General features: G+C 51.3%; 1 protein-coding gene across 8 annotated transcripts in view; it reads right to left on the bottom strand.

Moving 5' to 3' along the window:
- The window catches only part of ACCS (1-aminocyclopropane-1-carboxylate synthase homolog (inactive)), a 35,382-nt gene that overhangs the window by 21,416 nt on the left and 735 nt on the right, over positions 1 to 13,231 (bottom strand). For 5 of the 8 annotated variants that reach the window (XM_033860496.2, XM_033860494.2, XM_033860493.2 and 2 more), the window contains exons 2-10: positions 12,073 to 12,363; positions 10,327 to 10,386; positions 8,070 to 8,140; positions 6,781 to 6,850; positions 6,293 to 6,359; positions 4,223 to 4,320; positions 3,285 to 3,362; positions 2,199 to 2,299; positions 1,468 to 1,557 (exon numbers count right to left, since the gene is read on the bottom strand). In XM_033860496.2, the coding sequence (XP_033716387.1) occupies positions 1,468 to 1,557; positions 2,199 to 2,299; positions 3,285 to 3,362; positions 4,223 to 4,320; positions 6,293 to 6,359; positions 6,781 to 6,850; positions 8,070 to 8,140; positions 10,327 to 10,386; positions 12,073 to 12,363 (926 nt within the window). Of the gene's footprint in view, positions 1 to 1,467; positions 1,558 to 2,198; positions 2,300 to 3,284; positions 3,363 to 4,222; positions 4,321 to 6,292; positions 6,360 to 6,780; positions 6,851 to 8,069; positions 8,141 to 10,326; positions 10,387 to 12,072; positions 12,364 to 12,635; positions 12,777 to 13,231 lie in introns of all 8 variants that reach the window. The other 3 variants (XM_033860497.2, XM_033860498.1, XM_033860499.1) reach the window with 2 other exon arrangements.

Genomic DNA, 13,231 nt, shown 5'->3' with positions numbered 1-13,231 from the left:
CCATATGACCTGTACAGCTTAACATATTTGCCATCTGATCCAAAAATATTTGCCAGCCGCTGACGTAGAGCATAGTTCAAGCATCGCTTCCTCAAGCGGACCTTCTCTGACCCCCCCCCAGTACACCAGGCCAATTGGTACCCCAAGCAGATCCTCTGTTGGCTCTCCAGACGTCTGCTTTTCAATAATCAAACGATTAGCTGTGCATCTAGTTGCTAAAAGTTTTGGGGGTTTTTTTTATGTTTTTTTTTCCGGCTAGAAAGACAAGTTCCACATAAGGAGGGTCTATATCTTTCTTGTTCACTGATGCATCTCCAGCACAGCATAATGTCTGGCCCACAGGAAGTGACAAATCCCTACTTCCCTGAGTCTCACTCTCCTAATCCATATGCAAAGGGGAGGAACAACCTACGTGCCATCCACCTGGCAGAGCTTCGCGAGGACTGCCTGAGCAGAGCAAAGGAAAGCGTTCGGGAACCACTGACTGAAACCACCCACCCTGGCCAGGCAGGATAATCACCACTTGCACAAGTTATCTCACAACAAGAGGTCCTGCTAAGGAATATGGAGCTGACAAGCTACCGCCAGCCGGAAGACTTTAGGAGGGGCCCAAAGGAGGGAGGAGACGCCAGCCCATAATATGTTCTACCAACCTCCCAGAAACCCTCACACGGGAAACCATCCTGACTGAGAGATGTGCGCACCGCCAGGAAGGGCCTTGAATTGGATCAAGTATGGGCACGAGCAAGATGATGGACCAGAGACAACCTGGAAAGCTAACCCCATTACCTTAAAACCTGAGACTGCGAGCCACGTGGCAGAGCAGTTCCCCAGGGTTCCCTTACCCTCCTGCTCTCCACCCAGGTGCCCCTTCCCAACAAAGTCTCTTGCTTTGTCAGTACGCGTGTCTCCTCAGACAATTCATTTCGGAGTGTTAGACAAGAGCCCACTCTCGGGTCCTGGAAGGGGTCCCCCTTCCGGTAACAAAAGGACCCAGCAGGGCTGAAAGATCTCAACGAGTATCAGGAACTGTCAGAATCCCTAAATGCCAGATGTGCAGATTTTACAGATGATCCGATCCAACTGTTTCCAAAGGTGTTCCGGCCACACGTTCTTGACTCAAACTACATCTAATGAAAAAGCTCCGATAGCTGGAAGGGCTTGGCACATGCAGGGCGCCCCAGAAGTATCTGCTGAATGAATGAGTGAATGAGTGAAAATGGAGCCACTCTGGAGATGAGGGAAACGGCAGAGGAGGCCCATTTCCCACCCTCCCAGCCTTCCCTCAAGGAATCCTAAGACCACTCCTTGGAGCTTTCAGAACCACCACAGAACAATCTGAAAACCACTGATTGGCCCAGCCTCCCTTCTTCTCGTTAGGGGACCTGAGGACAGTAGGATTAGCTGGGAGGAAGGGGAACTGTCCTGGGTGGGCGGAGGGGTGCGGGACTGGCAGAGTCAGCTCACCTTTCCAGGCTCAGGACACTGTGGTACCCAACCGACTCCTCAAACACAGACAGCATGTAGACCTCATCCACCATCACGTGCAGCTCATGCCTGGAGGGCAGGTCGGGGGGAGGAGAGGGATTGGCTGGTAGACCAAATGCATCCCCCAGGGTGGGATGGCGGTGAATCGGAAATCCAGAAGGACCACGGTTTAGCCCAGGGTTACCAAACTTGTTTTTTCCAGGAACACCCTTCTTTTGTCTATTTCTTTCAAGCAAACAAGAAGCCGTGCACACACAAGGCAGATGACAGTGGGGATTCTGAAGCAATGTGGGGGGACGGGGGAGGCGGAGCCCTCGGGCACCTCCAGCCACAGTTAAGTGCAAGACAGTTACGTACAGGCGGACCCAGATTCACGGCTGGCTCCACCCCTCACTCTAAGCTGCAGTCAATGGGATAATGACAGTATCTGTACCTAATAGGGTCGTTGGGAGGATTACATGAGCTGGAGCATGTAGGGTGCTTAGCAGGGGGCGGGGCCCCTAGAGCGGGCAATAATAGCAGCTGCTGTTATAAAAAGGAAGAGAGAAGTAGCATCCCACCAACCCCTACCCCCTGACTCCACTGCCAGAAAGGGCCAAAGCAGGTAGAAACCCACAGTGGGGTAAAGGGGGTAACAGGACCTGAACCAAAGCTCACATCAGAACCCTGATCCGTCACACGCTTTACGGGGTGAGCGTGGGGTGCCTCACCTCTTGGCGAACTTCAGGTACTCCTGCAGCTCTCCTGGGGAATAGACATCACCCAGAGGGTTCTGGGGGTTGATGAGGATGAGGCCTTTGACCTTCACACCCTGAAACCATCAGTGGGACAGGAGACCCTCAGCTCCTCCCCAAGGCCCCACGGTCCCACTGGGCCAGATCCCAGGGAAATGTGTTCACCACCCAACACGAAACGAATAAGGGCAAAGAATTATATCTGCAGCATCGTATCAGCTATAAAAGAGAACAAATGCAGAGAACAAAGCTCAGAGACAAATATGCCCAAACGCCAGTAGAAGTTGCCTTTGTTGGTAGAATTATGGGTGGCGGTTTGTACTTTTAAAATTCCCACAGTGGGCATATATGGATTTTATGACCAAGGTTAAAAAAAAAACAACAGATTGACAGATTTCTGAAAAGTGGACTGGACAGGAACCACTGGAGGGCTGCTGGTCTATGCCTTTCTTTGGGAGGCCTCAGATCCCCTCAGAGTGAGGGGGACCACCTCCCCAAATCACCAGAGAGACTGCTGAACCACAGACTTCTAAGCTCCATGCTTGACCTGCTGAGTCAGAATCGGGAGAAGTGAGGGGTAGTAGGTTTTTTTTTTTTTTTTTTTTTTTTTTTTTGCGGTATGCGGGCCTCTTACTGCTGTGGCCTCTCCCGTTGCGGAGCACAGGCTCCGGACGCGCAGGCCCAGCGGCCATGGCTCACAGGCCCAGCCGCTCCGCGGCATGTGGGATCTTCCCGGACCGGGGCACGAACCCGTGCCCCCTGCATGGGCAGGCGGACTCTCAACCACTGCACCACCAGGGAAGCCCGGGGGGGTAGTATTTTTAATCAAGCTCTCTAGTTGATTCTCTGTACACTGAGAGTCTCAGAGTCTTTCTCTAGCAGGAAGCCCTCCATGGACAGGCTCCCGCTTGACCCCCAGAACGGTTCCATGCTACCACCCTACCCCCCGTCCCCATCACGTAGTGCCACCACTACTCCCAGGAGATCAGCCACAGGAAGGGGGTCCATGCCCTGCTCAGGCCCCCCCGCCTTCCAGCCTTGGGTTTAATTTGATCCCCAGACCTCAGAATTAGCTCCTTCCAGCGCCATCTCGAGCTTCTCCACTGTGAGCTGGAAGGGGCGTGTCTCCAGCCCAGTGACCTGGAAGAAGATCCACAAAAGCCAGCAGCCAAATTCAGTGACCCCCCACCCAGACCTGGACTCTGGGGCCTCCAGCCAAATTCAGTGACCTCCCCCCCCAGACCTGGACGCTGGGGCCTCCAGCCAAATTCAGGGACCCTCCCCCCAGACCTGGACGCTGGGGCCTCCAGCCAAATTCAGGGACCCTCCCCCCAGACCTGGACGCTGGGGCCACCAGCCAAATTCAGGGACCCTCCCCCCAGACCTGGACTCTGGGGCCACCAGCCAAATTCAGGGACCCTCCCCCCAGACCTGGACCCTGGGGCCACCAGCCAAATTCAGTGACCCTCCCCCAGACCTGGACGCTGGGGCCACCAGCCAAATTCAGTGACCGCCCCCCCCAGACCTGGACGCTGGGGCCTCTCCTACCCCTGTCATCTCCAGCCTCCTCTTAGAACAATCTCAGAAAAACACAGGGGGGTCACTCCTCTCTCACTGCCACCCACCCCATCACATCAGGGACACCCTCACGGCTCCTAGGATTGGGGAAGAGCCCCCTGAGGTCCACTGATTGGGGTCCGTGGGCTTCCATGTTGAGGTCTGCTCTGCCCCGTTCTCACCCCACCATTCCGGTGTGGTCTCCCTGGGCTGCCCTTGGCTTTTGCATCGACCCCAGGGATCTCAGAGGTGGAAGATTGGGTGTCCCCAGGGCACCTAGGCAAGGGCAGCCGTGGCCAGCAGAAGGCTCCACTCTCCTTTCAGCCATAACCCCAGAGGCCTCGGCATGGACTTCCTCTCATTTCTACCCTCAAATTCAGACAGAGGAACATCTCGGCCTACAGGAAGGCCCAGGTCCAACCTGGGGTCCCAGGAACTCTTACCTCACTGTCCAGATAGACACAGACCAGTCGGACGTTGCCATAGAGATACACATGCTGCGTGATGGCTCCGTAGTAAGGGGCAGGGATCAGGAAAGCCTCTGGGGGCAGGAGTGGGCCAGGGCCCGTCACCCTCTGGCCGGAACACCCAGACCCCCGTCCACTGACCCCACGCCTCTCCAAGCCTTCAGTGTGCTTGGGGAACATCTGGGGAACACGCTCCCTCTCTCAATTCCCCAAACCCTTTCTAAAGCTGGGATCCACTGAGTCCCTTTTCTAATAATTAGTAGCTACCATTTATCGGGCACTTAATATGCATGGGGATCTGTGCTAAATATTTATATTTTTAATCTCGTTTGATCCTCACAATCACTCTGTGGAGTAAGTCCTATTATTATCCTCACTTTACTGATGAGGAAACTGAAGCTTAGATCCCTCGGAAGCACACGACATGCTGGGTTACTGCAAGCACAGACTTGGAACAGGAGTCGAAGCTGCAGGGTGATGATCTGGGTGTGACAAATGGGAAAACTTGACAAGACACAGAACTGCCCAGAGACAGAATGTGCTGCTTCTGGAGGAGTGAATGCTCCCCCGCTGGGGGCACTGAAGCCAAAGGCTGACACCGCTCGGTGGCGAGGGGGTGTCATGCAGAAGACTCCCGCTGTGGACACAGGGGTTGATGAGATGACGCCCAAGGTCCGCTTAAGGCAGAGTAAAGGTGCTCCTCCAGCTCTGAAGAGGGTGCATCGGTCAAGCTGCTCCCTTCCCAGCTTTCCCTTCAGCACAACCCCACCCCCGCCTCGCATCTCTGGAAGGGGCAGACTTTGCCCTACATGTTCCCTCCCCCGGCCACAGGGATTGGGCCAGAGGTAGACAAATGACCCCAGGAGCCAATGCACTGGCTGGCCAGACACCCATCACGTTCTCTCTGTCTCAGGACTTTGCTCCAAGCAGCACAGATCCTTGTGAGATGAGAACATGCACTTGAATGCAAAGGTCCTGTGGAGTCAGAGCTGAGCCAACAACCTGGGCCAAACAGAGCTGAGCAGGGTCCAGAGAGAGGCCTGCATAAGAAGCGGGGGAGGGGGACTGCACACGCCAGTGAGAGACAGAGAGTGTGACGCTAATTCTACTCTTGATGGTTCTAGAACGGGTAGGAAATTGCCTATTACATCCTTGTGATGAATCTTCCATTCAGGGTTCCAAACTTGGTTATTACGTCTCTCTGTGTTATTTTAACAAGTAACTTAACCCCTGGGCCTTAATCTCCTCATCTGTCAAATGGGAATAAGCACAGAACCTACCTCATCGGGGTTAGAGTGAGGATTAAATGACAGACTATGCCTAGCCTTAGGCCAGCGCCTGAAACGTAGTATGTGGTCAATAAACGTTACTAAATTATGATTATTAATTAAGCTAATATGAGTGGGTCTCTGTTCCTGGCAACCAACAGCCCCTGACCATGACTATGGTCAATACGTCCTTGATTTGACCATGGCTCTTGCAGCAAGCACTGCTGGCTCGACACTCAACAGCCATTCCAGTTTTCTTCCTTGCTAAGAGAGCACCAGACTTTTCAGCTATGACCAGCAATAAGTCCAAGGAAGGTGCACCTTCCCCCAGCCCTGGGGGATGAAGCAAGTTTGGTTTAAGCCAACCAGCGTTCTCTTCCCCTTCGCCAGGGACTGCTTTGGGAATGGGTTTGTGAGTCCGTCCTGGCCAGAAATATGCAAGGGGAGCCCTGCGGGGACTCTTCCAGGAAAGAGTAGCCCCATTTCCTCCCTCCCAGTAAAAAAGAGACAGGCACAGCACAGCCTCCCTCTCTTCCTGCTTTAGGACATGCTGTCACATGAGGTCGTCACAGAGAAATGGCCCAGAACCCTGGCATCACCTTGACTTCCCCTGGAACTGCCAACCCCTGGTGTCTTGTCAGGCCCCTTAGTTAAGCCCCCTGTGGTCTAACAGTCTATTATGGCAAAAGTACCCTGATGCAGGCCTCGAGGACAGGCCGCTAGGGACACTGCAGGCACAGGGCAGCCCCTGGCACTGAATGGGCTGCGGTCTACTTACCCCCCACCTCACACAGCACTGTGGCCAGAGCGGAGAAGAGAGAGGCACAGCCATTCAGAACCACGACCTGAGGGTGACACATCCACGGGACAAAGATGAATCTGTCCCAGGAGGGTGCAAGGGCCTGCAGCCTCTAACCCAGGAGGGCACAGAGGGAGGGCCAGGTCATACCCGCAGGCCCCTCCTGACTAACAGCCAAGTCCATTTGTGTGGCTTATGCGTGGGGACCCTGTTCTAGATCAACTGAGCAAGGAAGAGGGAGCTGGTCACTCAGAGTCCTGCCCGAAGGTGTGGAGGCAAAGAGGGGCCACGGAACAAAGCGGGGCAGAAATTATACCCAAACTCTAAATATCTAGGATGAGGGGAAGGAAGGGAGGGGGTCTTCCTAATTCCAAATCAAAACTAAGTGACCTTACCTTACCCCTGGCCAGCCGAAAGTTGGGGAGGGGGCAGAAGATCAGGAAGGAGCAGGGGAGGGGGCTACTCACGTTCTCTGGTTTAAGGGGTGCGGGGCTCCTGCAGTAGAAAGACAGGAACCTGGCCACTTCCTCCCGGAGGCTGGAGATCAGACAGACAGATGGGCAGTGCTTGTCAGAGGGGCTCCGACCCCAAGTCCATCCCAAAGCTCCTCTGGCGAATCTTCAGGCAGCTGCCATTACCCTTCTCTGCTTCCCACGATGGGAATACGATCACTATTTGTCTCCGCTCCTTGGTACCCACCTCCCTGCTCGGTCCCAACACTACCCGCATGTGTGGAAACTTCCATTCCAGTAGTTCTAGGACACCTGACCCCACCTAATCAGCAGACTGCAGGAATATCAAAAAGTAACAGTCTCTATACAGATCTAGCTAATATTAATAGTAATAATAGCACATTAATATAATAAAATATATAATATAATGTAGGATAATATAATTATTATTATAACAATAACTATTATCATAGTTATTGCCAATATTTACAAGCATTTACCTTATGCAGGTGTTATTTAGAGAATATTCCTCATTTACTCTTCATAAAACCCCTATGACACAACTACTATTATTATTATCCCCATTTCACAGACAAAAAAACTGAGGCTTGAAGGAGTTGGTTACGTGCTGGTTAGTGGCAGAGTCCACACTCAAGCCCAGTGGTCAGTCTCTAGGGCCACCATCCTAATTATTATAAGAGCACATGCTTGGAATTACTCTTGGAATCAAGTCCAGCTCCAGCACTAAATCCTTAGGACAGCATCTGGGCCCTAGCAAGTGCTCAATAAATATAAACTCTTATTAGTTTTACTTACTATTTCCCATCTTAGCAGCCGAAGGCCCCAACCATCTCCTCCTAAGCTGATTCTGGCTCCTCTAAAGCTACTGAGAAATTGGAGACAAGGCTCCTGGCCTGAAGGCCCTCTCCACTCCTCGGACTCAAGAGAAACCAAGCCAGGGAGCCGCTAAGCAGGGGTGGGATGGGCAGGAGGCACTAGTTCCCTGCAGATGCTCCAGGAGACCCCATGACTGCCAGCTCTCCAGGACTAGGCCCTCAGCCTAGGGCAGGCTTTCTCAACCCGCCACTATTGATGTTTCGGGCCAGATCATTCTTTCCTGTGGAGGGGCCTGTCCTGGGCACTGTAGGAGGTTTAGCAGCTTCCCTTGCCTCTACCCAAGAAAAGCCAGGAGCAACCCCCTCCCAGTTACGACAACCAAAAATGTCTCCAGATATTGCCACCTGTCTCTTGGGGAAGGAAACCGCCCTGGGGTTGAGAACCACTGGCCTACAGGTGCTACTTACAACAGATGTCCCCTCCAGTCAGGGTACTGCAGCAGGGACGGCTCCACCCGCAGCATGTCGCTCTGACTCAGCTGGGGACAGACAGGGGAGAGCAGGGCTGAGGAACGCACACACTCATGGTGAGGGCCAGCCCTGCCACCTGCATCCATGCAGCACCAGGGCTTCTAAAGCCAAGGGCTTGGTCTGCTTATCAGAGAAACTGAGACAGGGGCAGCCCAGGGACAGCATTCTCATGCCCATTTTGCAGATGAGGAAACTGAGGCTTAAAAATGTCGGGTGTGGGACTTCCCTGGCGGTCCAGTGGTTAAGACTGTGCACTTCCACTGCAGGGGGCCCAGGTTCAATCCCTGGTCAGGGAACTATGATCCCGCGAGCTGCACGGCACGACCGAAAAAAAAAAAAAAAAAGGCAGGTGGCTCAGCCAACATCACAGCACCGGCCAGTGGCGAAGCTAAGACGAACCAGAATTTTTGACTCCTAGTCCAGTGCTCTTTATACAACACCGCCGCCCAACAAAACCAGAGGGGTGGATTTGCAGAGGCAGCGATAGGAGACCGCGCACCTCAGCTCCTCCAACGGGGTGACAGAAGAGGTCCCAGAACTAGGTGCCCTACCTCGGTCTTGGCTCTAAGTCATGGAGGGACTCAGGCCACTGTCTTCCTGCAGGCTCAGCTCAACCTCACACTTTGGAAAATGTGGCCATTTCCAGACCATCCCCACCCTGCCTGGGTGCTGGGTTAGTGACTCCCAGGGCATCACACCCACAAAGTCGAGGGAAGGCAGAAGCCTTGGGCGGCAGAACCAAAAGGAAGAAAGGGAATGAGGCACGTGTCTATAACCCCAGCCTCTTCCATTTCTCCTTCGTCCTTGAGCACTGCACTGTCCGATCCAGAGGCCTCTGGCCACATGGGGCTCTTATGTGGGACTCTCCTGAATTGAGACACTGGATTCTGAAGACTTATATGAAAGAAGTATGCAAACCATCTCATTAATAATTTTTTGTATTGATTACATGTTGAAATAGCCATATTTTAGATACAATGGGCTAAATAAAATACATGATGAAAATGAATTTTACCAGTTTCTTTGTACTATTTAATAGAAAATTTTAATTATATACGTGGCTCACAGTTTATTTCTACTGGATGGCGCGGAGCTGCCTTAGAGTGGGGAGCTGGCTTTGGGTAGAACAGACTTTTCAACCCCACTCCCTACACCCCTCTCCCCTTGCAGCTTAGATGTTTCCCTTTGGAAATATGTTCCTTTGGGTTAAGGATCACTCTCTCCACAGTTCCAAACTCTAACTCTTAGGCCTTGAGAGACACATTCATCAGATAGTTCCAGCAGTTTACTAGAGATGGCTCACACCAGCTCAAGAAATCTGATTATTTTCTCTATCTGTGAGTTGGCAGGCAGAGGGAAGGGCAATATAAGGGTAGGGGATTAAGAGATCCAAACTACTGGGTATAAAATAAGCTACAAGGATATACTATACAACACGGGGAATAGAGCCAATATTTGATAATAACTATAAATGGAGTATAACCTTTAAATATTGTGAATCACTCTACTGTATACCTGAAACTTGTATAATACTGTACAGCAATTATACTTCAATTTAAAAAAATAAATAAAAGAAAGAAATCTGATTTCAGGAATTTTGCAAACTGTACCATTTTCAAAAATTAAATTATATAAACTATACATATAAATTATGTAAGTCAGTTACAGTAAAAACAAAGGTAAAAAGTGCTCAAACAATATTGCTCCTGTCTATGTTACTCCACTTTGCTCTCATCTGTGCTCTGGAGGTCCTTTCCGTCCATGTGTCTGCATGGTGGGACTACCACGTGATGGTGCCCCTGCACCTCTCTTCCCAGCTCTGCATGCAGTGATGTCACGGCAATAGCCTGATATTGGCCACAGTGGGGGCATTTACACTATGGGAATCAGAAAAGCTACCGATCAGGGGCCCCTTTCTCCCAGGGCCAGTTGTTAAATACTGACCACACATCACCGAGTATCTCCCCCTGAGAGCAGGGCCCCAGCCAGCAGGAGGAACTGAGGAGGGAAAGAGCCAGAGGAAGTGAAGAAGGAGGATCACAGTGGGGAAGTGACTCTCCCAAGATGGAGGGAAAGTGGTCCCCAAGGCCGCTGAAGCAAGCAGCAGGCTCTCTGGGGGAAGTGTTCCAAGGAATCCCAGAGAAGACAGCCCCTTGCAGCTGGGGATGCCACCCAGAGGTGCACCGGGACTTACCCGCCTGGACAGCAGGTCAAAGCAGAGTTTGTTCTCACTGGTGCCCAAGTTAATGATGCCCTGGAGGTGAGAGGTACAGAGCCATGTGAGCACAGCAGAGGGTGCTATCAGAAGGCCCCGGGGGGCGCACCAAGGCAGCAAAGCGAAGCTCTCTGCAATCCCGCCCTTCCCACCACCCCTCCTGGCCTTTGCTCAAGCCATGCCCTCCACATGGCTCCCTGATCCTATCTTCCCATTTCTAAAGCTCTGTGCAAATGCCATCTCCTCCAGGAAGCCTTCCTCAAAATCCCACCTGCAAGGGATCTTTTCTTCTTCTGGATCCCAAAGCACTTTATCTGTCCCCCTTTACGGCACTAGTCAGTTTCTGTCCCAGGTCACAGGGTCTGATGTACAGGCTTTATCTCCCCCACTGGATGGGAAGTCCCTGAAGGCTGGATACATGCCCAAGACACCGCTGTATCTCTTAAAAGCCTCAGTTTACAGGATGAAAGAATGTACACAGTAAACTGGTGCTCTGGCAGGAATGGGAACAAGGGTCATTGTACCGCAAGAAGAGGCCCTGTCAGCCCCATGGAGAAGACCACGTGGTGAGGAACCAAGGCCTGCCAACAACCATGTGAGTGAGCTTGGAAGTGGATCATCTCCCCACCCTACCAAGCTTTCAAATGAGACCACAGCCCCAGCTTCACTGCAACTTCCCAGGAGATCTTTAGCCTGAAGCACCACCCGGATTCCTGAATTCCAGAAACTGTGAACTGTTTGTTTAAGCTGCTAAGACCGGGAGTCCTTTGTTACACAGCAAGAGATAACTAATACAATCCTTCACTTTTTCCAGGTCTCTGCTTCAATGTCACCATATTAAAGTGACCTTCTATGACCACCTCACATAAAATAGTAATATCCCCAGTCCACCCCACCAGTCTCTATCCTATTACCCTGCTTTATTTTTCCCTACAAGACTTATCCCAACATATTATATATATATATATATATATATATATATATATATATATATATATATATGTATGTCTGTCTCCCATACTAGACTATAAACTCCATGAGGGCAGGAACTTTATTTTTGTTCACGGCTGTAACCCTGGTATATAGAACAGTGTCAGCACCTGGTACATGCTCAACAAATAAAGATTATTAAAGGGTTATTCGTGACAGCTCTCTACCCTCTGAAGGTATTACTAGTAATAAATTATAATAATTGGGGCAGGCAATATTAATAATAATAGCAACTACCATTTATTGAATGCTCTATGTGGAAGCACTGTGCTAGTAACTTACATACCTGATCTCATTTAATTGTGACAGTTCTATAGAGGAGGTATTACTATCCCATTATAGAGACGAACTGAGGTTCAAAGACATTAAGTAATTAGCTCAAGAATACACAACCCAAAAGTGAAACAGTTGCAACCTGAACCCTAGTTCTGTCCCAGATCTAAAGTTGGATAGTCGATGGGCTGTGGATCAGGATCCATATAAGAGCACTCCATGGTTCTTGAATTCCTCCCTCACAAATCAAGGTTCCCTTAATTATAAATGGGCCATTTTCTGATTCAGGTAATATACAGGGGCCTCTCTGAGCAACATAAGACACCCCGTTGGGAGTCAAAGGGGCACAACTCCAACATGACAATAGCAAGCTGTGTGCTGCCCCGTTGGTCAAGGTGGGGTACCCGCCCCTCCACCCCCCGTGCTCTCTTGTGTCCCAGTGGGAAGGGGGCCTTCACTCACACTGGGGTTCTCATCCTCATCATACTCATCCATGTGGTAGGTCCTGTAGCCCTCCTCTGCTGAATCCCAGAACCATTTAATGATGCTTCCTCTAGAGGACAGGTAGGGGCTATCGGAGGAGAACATGGCAGTGGGATCACCCACTCCATAGAGCTTCAGCGGCTTCTGGTCTGGTTTTCCGGAGCATTCTCCTTCCAGACCATCCCCATGGTTACTGTGCAGGCCCTGTGTGGAGACTGAACCTGGAGAGGTGGTAGGTGTCCCGGAGTCCTTCTGAGGGAGTGGGAACATCTGCAGAAAGACAAAAGCACTCAGTGCCTGATCTGATCAAGGGCTTTCCTAGCACCAAGCAACAAAAATGAACTGGGAGTCACGGGGCCCTCCCCCTTCTCTATCTGCCCCTTCCTTCAAGTTTATATACTCATCACTTCCTGTGTCCCTTACTAGTTGTAACCATGTGCGCAATCGCTTCAAGGCATCAACTCTGCTAAGGATCTACAGACAGGGGCTGTACTTGCTACATTTCTACAACTTGAATAAATGGCTGCTTCAGCTTGTTTTACTTTTGTGGAAGTTTTTCATTCTGCAGCCTGAAGAGTCACCAGCTTCTTTTTCCATTCTTGCCGACGTCAATTTCAAAAAGCCAAGTTAAAATTCTCTGACTTAAAGTAGAAAGAGCCTGGAGTCCAGGGGTCTTGTGGTGACTGTTGCGAATAGAAGTAAAGGATAAAATGAGATTATCTGGTTGTTTCGAGGCGATGATGGGTGGGGCCTGAGAAGAAGCAAGTGGGGTTCCCACAAGTGCAAGTGCACGACCCTGAGCAGAGCCCAAGGCCCCACCCCCGCTCCCTCCCGAAGTGGGGGAGGCGTGGCCGCTGCGAGGGGCTGGTCTCATCCTGCGTTCAGATGTGAACTCCTCCACTTTCTAAGCCAGCGTCCTCGCGGGCACAGTGGGTGTAGCCGTAACTACCTCATAGGGTAGCAGTGAGGACATAAATATATGTTAGTGTAAATGGCTTAGAACAAATCCTGGCTCATGGACAAACTTCAGTAAAATACGTTATTATAACTCCTCGCCGCTTTCCCCAGTCCTGATGCACAAGCCCCAAACACCAAATGATGGGGGACCAACCAGCGGCCCAGAAACCCAGGGGGCCCC

This window comes from Tursiops truncatus, chromosome 8, assembly GCF_011762595.2.
Source record: "Tursiops truncatus isolate mTurTru1 chromosome 8, mTurTru1.mat.Y, whole genome shotgun sequence".
NCBI classification, from domain to species: domain Eukaryota; kingdom Metazoa; phylum Chordata; class Mammalia; order Artiodactyla; family Delphinidae; genus Tursiops; species Tursiops truncatus.
This window is presented reverse-complemented; position numbering and strand designations above follow the sequence as displayed.